This window comes from Conger conger, chromosome 10 (assembly GCF_963514075.1).
Source record: "Conger conger chromosome 10, fConCon1.1, whole genome shotgun sequence".
In the NCBI taxonomy this organism is placed as follows: domain Eukaryota; kingdom Metazoa; phylum Chordata; class Actinopteri; order Anguilliformes; family Congridae; genus Conger; species Conger conger.
This window is the reverse complement of record NC_083769.1, coordinates 9550779-9560229: the sequence shown is the minus strand read 5'-3', so window position 1 is coordinate 9560229 and position 9451 is coordinate 9550779. Positions and strand designations below refer to the sequence as shown.

The 9451-nt window shown below is 45.2% G+C and overlaps 1 protein-coding gene across 1 annotated transcript; it reads left to right on the top strand.

Annotated features, from left to right (window-relative positions):
- The first annotated feature begins 599 nt into the window (after nt 1-599).
- On the top strand, nt 600-9215 carry LOC133138665 (NADH-cytochrome b5 reductase 3-like). The gene is made up of 9 exons (XM_061257605.1): nt 600-735; nt 2188-2337; nt 2840-2912; nt 3521-3627; nt 4319-4448; nt 5916-5999; nt 6594-6679; nt 7476-7575; nt 8638-9215. The coding sequence occupies exons 1-9, from the start codon at nt 721-723 to the stop codon at nt 8808-8810; spliced, it is 918 nt and encodes a 305-aa protein (XP_061113589.1). The 5' UTR covers nt 600-720; the 3' UTR covers nt 8811-9215.
- The last annotated feature ends 236 nt before the right edge of the window (nt 9216-9451 follow it).

Sequence of the window (9451 nt, the reverse complement as noted above, 5' to 3'; positions counted from 1 at the left end):
ATTTTAATGTAATCGTTTGCAATAGGGGCAACATGGCTCAGGCAGTAAGAGCAGTTGTCTGGCAGTCGGAGGGTTGCTGGTTCGATTCCCCGCCCAGGCTGTGTCTAAGTGTCCCTGAGCAAGACACCTAACCCCCAAATGCTCTTGACAAGCCGGTTGGTGCCTTGCATGGCAGCCAATCACCGTCGGTGTGTGTGTGAGTGTGTGAGTGTGTGAGTGTGTGTATGAATGGGTGAATGAGAAGCATCAATTGTACAGCGCTTTGGATAAAGGTGCTATATAAATGCCAACCATTTACCATATTGCACAATAAGCACAATATTAACATTATTATTCATGCCATACGTGGATATTTCTTACATACTATTGCTTAAGGGGTTAATAATTCCACTAAACATGAGAAGCACCTATTAGGCAGGTCTGTAGCAGAAAGGTGTATAGCTCAAGATCTAAAATGATCCTTCGTCACACACAAATTCGGCATGCTTTTTCGTGCCTTTCTTGTGTTTTCTTAGGTTGTTTAAAAACCCATAAACAGGAACTCTATAAACTCTTTGCCTATTGATACTGACCGGATCTTTGTTGCATCGTCACCAAAGAGAAAGGTAAATAATCTCGGGGAGGAAATGTTCGGCCCTCTAAAAGTGGTATTGACGGCAGGCTGCAGCCACTCGCTTCAATCTTGCTGAAGTGACTTCTATACCACACATCGCGCTGATAATGGGATACGCTGTGGTGAGTTTACAAATGATCTAACTGAGATAAAATATGGATTTTTGGGCATTAGCACTTGAGCTGAAATGCAGTTGCGACAACGTTAGCCGAATTGAGTTAAAACTGGACACAGTCATCCAATAAGCTATCCACCACTCACCAATTTCACTTGACTCGTTAGAAATTGCAACTAGCAACTTCAGGCAGTTTATTATGGCAAACGTCACCGACTTAATAGCAACCCTGGTAACTGTCGTAGGCTATTTATTTGCTTGCTAGGTAGTGTGCGCATTGCGGCTCAAACAGATTCTTTGAGCAATCGCATCTCATGAATTTTTAATATTATGGCTAGCTGACTTGTGCAGCCAAGTAAGCTAAATGACTAACTTTCATGAGCCTAATATCTTAAGGTAAGTGTCAAATCGGTGTCCTCACTAATGTTTGCATTTGGCATGATACAGCATACACCAGGACCTTCAGCATCCCTAGACAGGTCTGAAACAACAATTAGCTAGATTACCCCCTGAGCTTTTTTAACAAACTCCTGATTGTAAGTTTTGTTGTTTGTATCGCTAGTTCTCGTATTCTTGGCTGTTTGTTTAGTTACTCCGCCACGCCCGCTGAGCGATGCAATTGAAGTTTGCTGAAGGAGTGGGCTTCCCCTGGAGCATCTATGAAATTCTGCAAAGTTATATTAATTGTTGTATTTGGTTTGGTCTTCAATGCAGCATGAAGTATTTGTGTGTCCAGGTTCTATTGTGTCTACGTTCAACCAGCCATAAGTTCAAATAACTACATTTTAACGAGGAGTAGCACGGGTAATATTCCGTAACCAACGGCATTTATTTAAAAGCTCAATGAAAGATCCATATGGATACATTTTAACCGAATTGTCAGTTCAGGCAGCAAACAGAATGCAGGCACTGTGAACCATTATACACAATAGGCACGGTTAAACAAGAAGGGTGGGTCCACACGGTGGCTGAGAACAGAAGGAAGCGAGGTCTCGAGGAAGCGAACTGGGCTGGGGCAAAATTGGCCGGCTGAAAAGAATCTATGAGTCACTCAGCGTTTGGCTGGCGGGCCCCCCTTGCTTAGCTCTGACCAAATATAGGAGGGGAATGTGCCTGGCGAATGGACTTCTGACTGTGGCGATCCCACTCATTCTGACATAGTGATCCAACTTCTCATTGGAATGTTACTATTGCAGTTTGTTGGTGCTGATTATCACAGCATGCAGAGCTGGTAGTACATGTCTAGTCAGTTTTTATAAACATGTATGACACCGTAAATGAGGCCTTCCTTGTTCCTGACAGGATCCTAAGGAGGTGGGCAGCACCTAAACGTTGTAAGCTCTAGTAGAAGTTATTATCCCCATGCCAGCATTTGTCAGAGTTTCATGAAATATGATAAGCCAAGTTGAATGCTATATGGCGAGGCATTATACCGCACTAGTCCAGTTTGTTTGACCAGACTGCAGGTGTGCTGGTGGCAGCAGGGGTGGTGACGCTCTCCACGGTGGGCTTGCTCCTGGGAGCCTTTTTTCTGCGGAAGAAGAAGAACGCCCCAATCACACTGCTCGACCCCACCGTCAAATACCAGCTGAGGCTCATCGACAAGGAGGTAGCCGAACTTCAAAAACAACCCAAGCATTTTGTTCCCGGCCAATCCACATGATAAGATCCACACAGCTGTTGGGCCCTTGAGCAAGGCCCTTAACCCCACATTGCTGCAGGGGGATTGTCCCTTGCTTAGTCTAATCAACTGCAAGTCACTTTGGATAAAAAGCGTCAGCTAAGTAACAAATTATAATTATTATAATTAATTTGAGGGAATAGCCATTTGAATGACTTATGGAGGCCTAATGGTTGACAAATGTAAACAATGAGGTCCTTCTGACTGTGGTATTTTCCATATTGGCATTCACTATTGTTGCTTTGTTTAAAGGTTTTCCAACGAGCAGAACAAGTTTAGATGTTGTATGCTGCTAGAATTTTATGATGAATGGAGACGAGGCTTTTGTATATTTTCTTGCTTAACATACACAAAGTTTCTCTGTGGAGGAAAAATGTGGAATATACAGTGCTGTTGCTAATGTTTATACCTCCTGTCTGACTCCTCTCAGGTTCTGAGTCACAACACGCGTAGATTTCGCTTTGCCCTGCCTTCTCCAAAGCACATATTAGGCCTCCCTGTTGGTATGTATCTCAGTATGGCTTACCAACGCATGTTTATGGGTGTGGTGCGTTTGTGTTTGCATTGTGTTGAAATACTCCTGCACCCATATCTTTTCTTATGAGCTTGTACAAAGGAAATTCACATTGTTACTCATAATTGCATGTCACATGACTCTTGTTTATATATAGTAAATCATTCTCAGATGGAAAAACTGGTTGCAGTGTGAGGGCAGGGGTTAAAAATAAGCCGCTTTTTATGATCTATTATTAGATCTTCAGTTATAAATGCAGTATTGGTTTATATACTGAAGGGATCCTGGATCTATAACTGCCATTTCCTCAGAAGCTAACTTTTGCTGCTGCTGCTAATAGGGCATTATGTAGATCAGCAAAAGTCTTTTTTGTTGAACACTAGGAATGAATGAATGAAGCTTTATGTACTATTATGATTTTTGTCAACCAATTAGCATGTATTTCATCTGGCTAACCTTGGGATTTGTTGTAAGAACATCTCTGCATACTGTTAACGGTCTAATTGCAGACATTTGTTTGAGAAAAAGTTGACATTTCTGTTTTCAATTCTGGGCCATCGTCACCTGTTTAACTTCAACACCCACTTTTACCCCCAGGTAAACATGTGTATCTGTCCGCCCGAATCGATGGAAACCTTGTCGTGCGTCCATACACCCCTGTCTCCAGCGATGATGACAAGGGATTTGTGGACATTGTTGTGAAGGTACTACCATGGTCTCAGAACTGGACGGTGTTCAGTATCCTCCAGTATTGAATAACTGAACGTGGCAGAGCTGGGATCTCAAGCTGCAGTCCTACTGGGCCTTCTCTGGTTTTTAGTGTTTCAGCAAATAAATATTTCATGTTCTTGTCACTGGTTGCCAAAACGGCCGACGTACATGACCTAATTTGGCTGCCACAAAGCCACAAAAACCACAAAGCCACAAAAACCACAAAGCCACAAAAACCACAAAGCCACAAAAACCACAGAAACTGTGGCCCTCCAGGAGTGGAGTCACGAGGTCCAAGGGGCAGAGTAAAGGTAAAATCCAATTATGGAAGGCCAAATGGTGTTTGGATTTCATTCCATTTGAATCTTTAATCATTCTCCGCTCATCCATTTGTTTTAAGTCCAAAAAACCCCTTGCTTTAGGTTAGCCATCATCAAATCTTGACCTCGAATCCAAATCCAGCCCTGGTTTTTCCCCCCCAAGTAATTAGCTGATAGTAGCAATTAGTGCTACTGATTGGCCAGACTGTCTTGACTCCCAGGTGAAGGGTGGGTGGAAAACCAGAACTTCTGAGATTTTTGATGAGCTAACAAGACTGCATAACCACATTGAGCACAAGGGATGACTTTGGCACTGTCAGTACACTGAAGAATTGCAGTGAAACCAGACCACTTTGCCCTGCAGATCTACTTCAAGAATGTCCACCCCAAGTTTCCCGAGGGGGGCAGAATGTCCCAGTACCTGGAGAGCCTGCAGGCAGGAGATGTGGTGGACTTCAGAGGACCAGGCGGACTAATGGAGTACAAGGGCCATGGTACACATCATTACGCGTGGGATTTCTGCATCGGTGTTGCTGTTTCTGTTTCCCTCTCCCAAATTTGACTGACTGCATGACAGTGGTATACTACCCAACATCAGTAGTTTTTGCGGAAAACTGATGGATATCAATGGGCATAGCATGTAGCCTAGTGGCTAAGGTAAATAAATGGGACCTGGAAGGTTGGTGGTTCAAGTGTAGCCCCAGTGTAGCCATGATAAGATCTGCACAGCTGTTTGGCCCTTGAGCAAGGCCCTTAACCCCATATTGCTGCAGGGGGCTTTGTGCTCTGCTTAGTCTAATCAACTGTAAGTCGCTTTGGATAAAAGTGTCATAAATAGCATGTAATGCCTTTTCGTCACATAGGGTGCAAACACTTTCTATGCCAAACAGAATAACCTCTATACTATCCTAAAGCTAGGACTTTTGAATTTGTATTTCTCTGTACTGTAATTTTGCAAATTGTAGTATTCTGGGTATGGTAGTTACAGACTTAGCCCATCTATCTTGTGGAATAGACATACGTTCATAATATCCTAACAACCAATCCTATATGAATTGTACCTTATCTGGTGTGTTCAGATGTTTGTTGTATCACCTTGATATGCACGGTTTTGTACGTCGCTTTGGATAAGGTGGATAACAGTAATGCAAATAACCACACGTTACAACAGTGGTATGTAGAAGAGCATCTCTGAACACACAGCACATAAATCCTGGATAGGCTACAGCAGCAGAACACTTGAGTATAAAAAAGACCTAATAAAGTGCTTACTTGGTGTATAATGCCTATATGCTTTCATTAAACTAGCTGATTTTTATTATGCAGTAGCACCTCGACTCAGCTCTGATTGGCTTTTTTTGAAAACCTAGCAACCACCTAGCGACTGACTAGTAATACCCTAGCAACTTCTATACTTCTATAGAATATACAATGCTTATGTTCTTCATGTACTTCCATTAAACCAGTTGCCTTTCATAGTGGAATAGCACCTCATATCTGTGATTGGCTATTATAAGTACCTAGCAACCACCTAGCAACTGACAAGTAATCCCTGAGCAACCACATTAGAGACCCAAGGAACACCCCGGCAAAATGGCACTTTAAAATGATGCTAGTGATGATGATGATGATGATGATAATCTGAAATAATGTCATGTTCAGCTTTAACTGTGGTTGATGTGCATTGATGTAGGAAAAAAACTAAGAGACCTTCTAATGAGTTGCTGTCATAGATACATTGTTTATAGGACACTAAATATTTGTGTAAAATATTGTTTAAAAGTGTGTAAAAATGCACAATTTAAAAGGCGGTATCTGCTTGGAGCCCATTCACTTGGAGGTATCTTTGAAGCTCAATGTCTCTGAAACCACTCAGGACGCAGACAGGACCTTACGACTCCAAAGTCACGATGCTGTCCCGGTGTGTCGCCCTCAGTCCGGCCTCTGTCCTCCCTTCACAGGGCAGTTCGCGGTGCAGCCTGATAAGAAGTCCCCAGCAGAGATAAGAACGGCAAAATCCCTGGGTCTCATCGCAGGAGGGACAGGTATGCACATGCATTCCCTGGGAACTCGCACAAACGAACTGACAAATGCGTATTAACCAGTCAATCAAGGTGTTCCTTCTTAAATAGCATCCATGAGTTGTATATAAATGGTTGGCATTTATATAGCACCTTTATCAAAGCGCTGTACAATTAATGCTTCTCATTCACCCATTCATTCATACACACACACACACACACACACACACACACACACACACCAATGCCGATTGGCTGTCATGGAAGGCCCCAACCAACTTGTCCGGATCATTTGGGGGTTAGGTGTCTTGCTCAGGGACGCTTTGACACACCCAGGGCGGGATCGAACCGGCAACCCTCCGACTGCCAGACCACTGCTCTTACCACCTGAGCCAGACGACTGCTCTTACCGCCTGAGCCAATGCTCTCAATGTATATAGTGGGAGATTTAAAGCTGTGGTAATCAACATTGTTCCTGGACACTTACCATCCTACAGGTTTCATTTCAACCCAAATAAAATTGTGCAGTTTAAGCATAATTTTCTAATGTGGGTCTGAGAGATGTGATTATTACTGAACAGCTTGTGCAATCCGCTGCTTTGCTTTCTGCCCGTGCAGGTATCACCCCCATGCTCCAGCTGGTCCGGGCCATCGTCAAGAACCCCACCGACCTGACCAGCTGCAGCCTGCTCTTCGCAAACCAGGTGACACGTGACTTTGTTCTGTTCGGTAGTTTCACGTTCAGCCTGAGCAGGCGAACTGACTCCAGGCAGGGCTCTACAAGTGCTCCCATTTTAGGAGCTCCTGAAACCTATGTGTGCAAACTGGATTTTAATCAATTAATTTAAGAGCGCATCTATTAATTAGCATTCTCAACTCGGGAGTACATGCGCTCCTTGGAAGAAACGTTGGCGTCGAGTCCTGACGTGCGTTCAGGATGGCAAGCGTTTATAGCGAACTGTTGTGTAAATTAAGTAATGGAGGAAGTTTGATGCTGCCAGACTTCCTCAGGTTTGGATTGTTATAAAGTGGCTAGTTTGATTCTAGGTGTCTTGTTTTTCCAGAAGAATTTTGAGGTGATGGAGTCTAGAGATTTCTGTTGATGAGAGATAGGGGGCGATAACTTGATGGGGAGGTTGGGTCTTTATCGGGTATTAGTAAGAGAGATTATAGCAGTAGTCATGTCTATGGGAAGTTTGGACTTTTGGAAGTGTCCTATTATGTTAGGGAACTGGGTTGGCCACTCAGTGGTTGCAGTGGTTGCAACCAACCTCTCCAATAAATATCTTGCTATATACATGGATTGTATATAAGAAAAATTGTAAGCTGTTTAAAATGGACTTCCCGTCCTATCTGACCGTTTGTATGTATGTGTGTGTATGCGCGTGTGTGAATGCGCGTGTGTGCATGTGTGTGTGTGAATGCGTATGTGTGCATGCGTGCGTGTCTGTGTGTATTTGTCTGTCTGTGTCTGTCTGTGTGTGTGTGTATGGCTGGCAGACAGAGAAGGACATCCTGCTTCGTGATGAGCTGGAGGAGATTGCGGCCAGGCACCCTGACCGCTTCAAGTTTTGGTTCACTGTGGATCAAGCCCCGAAAGGTAGGAACATCTGGGCATGCCCTGGGACACGTGCTGCATTGTGTGTGGTGACACACCTGGCAATGATAACAGATTGCATTTCTAGGGCACATTCCTTATCACAGTGTCAAATCGTTTTATAGTGAAGGGGGTTGGAACTTGCCTTACTTTGGCATTTTTTAAGCTGGATCTTGTGATTGGCATGATCCAAACGAGCAGAATCAGAATCCGTGCCGTATTCTGTCTGTATTCGGAAGGCCCCTTTAAAAGGCCTTTACAAAACCTGTAGTTTTCTGTGGGCACCTGTGACATCATAAAACCTCACTGGTGCCCCGATTTTGAAGTTTTCTGGACTGCCGCTTTCAAGGTACAAACAAAATTGATTAATGTCATGGATGTTTCTTGACATGAAATCTCTCATATAGAGGAAAGTTCTGGAGTATTCCTTTAACCACCACCCACCTGGTTGATGCACAGCAGCCACATTTACAGCAGAATGCTCACAACACCTGTGTTGGCATGGTTACACCGGAATGCTCACTGCACTTGTGTTAGCGTGGTTACAGCGGAATGCTCACAACACCTGTGTTGGCATGGTTACACCGGAATGCTCACTGAACTTGTATTAGCGTGGTTACAGCGGAATGCTCACAACACTTTTGTTGCCATGGAGAGGGATGGAATTATTGAGCTAATTGAACTGGGGTGGGTGATTAGGTGCCCAGACTGAACACCCTGACAAACGTAGCAAAACATTTATTTCAACTGAAACGGTGACGAAACTGAAACTGTGCGCTGAATTAATGTAGGTACGGTTTGCTCCTATGGCGTCTGAGAAGGCTATTTGGCGTTTAAAGCACAGGCATTATACTCATTATTGATTTGGGCTAAACCCCCAACACCCCCACCAAACCTACCTCAGAGCCTGCTGCAGAACATTGCACACCCTTGCCAGGGAAACGTATTGTTCAACCCGGAAACCGTAGCAAAACATTTCCGATTGAACCCAAACCCGGCCCCCGGGAACTGTGATGGGTTCAGACGATCACTCCGTCACCCCCTGCTCTCTTCCTCTCCGCTCAGACTGGGAATTTAGCCAGGGATACGTCAACGCCGACATGATTCAGGAGCACCTCCCCGCCCCTGGCGAGGACAGCCTGGTCCTCATGTGTGGTCCACCTCCCATGATCCAGTTCACCTGCAATCCCTGCCTGGACACGCTAGGCTACCAGCCAAGCCAACGCTTCAGCTACTAGACCCGCAGTCCTACACCTCCCCACCCAAAGACCTCTACCACAGACTCCTACACCTCCCCACCCAAAGACCTCTACCACAGACTCCTACACCTCCCCACCCAAAGACCTCTACTGAAGACTCCTACACCTCCCCACCCAAAGACCTCTACCACAGACTCCTACACCTCCCCACCCAAAGACCTCTACCACAGACTCCTACACCTCCCCACCCAAAGACCTCTACTGAAGACTCCTACACCTCCCCACCCAAAGACCTCTACCACAGACTCCTACACCTCCCCACCCAAAGACCTCTACCGCAGACTCCTACACCTCCCCACCCAAAGACCTCTACCGCAGACTCCTACACCTCCCCACCCAAAGACCTCTACCAGAGACTCCTACACCTCCCCACCCAAAGACCTCTACCACAGACTCCTACACCTCCCCACCCAAAGACCTCTACCACAGACTCCTACACCTCCCCACCCAAAGACCTCTACTGCAGACTCCTACACCTCCCACCCAAAGACCTCTACCACAGACTCCTACACCTCCCCACCCAAAGACCTCTACTGCAGACTCCTACACCTCCCCGCCCAAAGACCTCTACCACAGACACCTACACCTCCCCACCCAAAGACCTCTACCACAGACTCCTA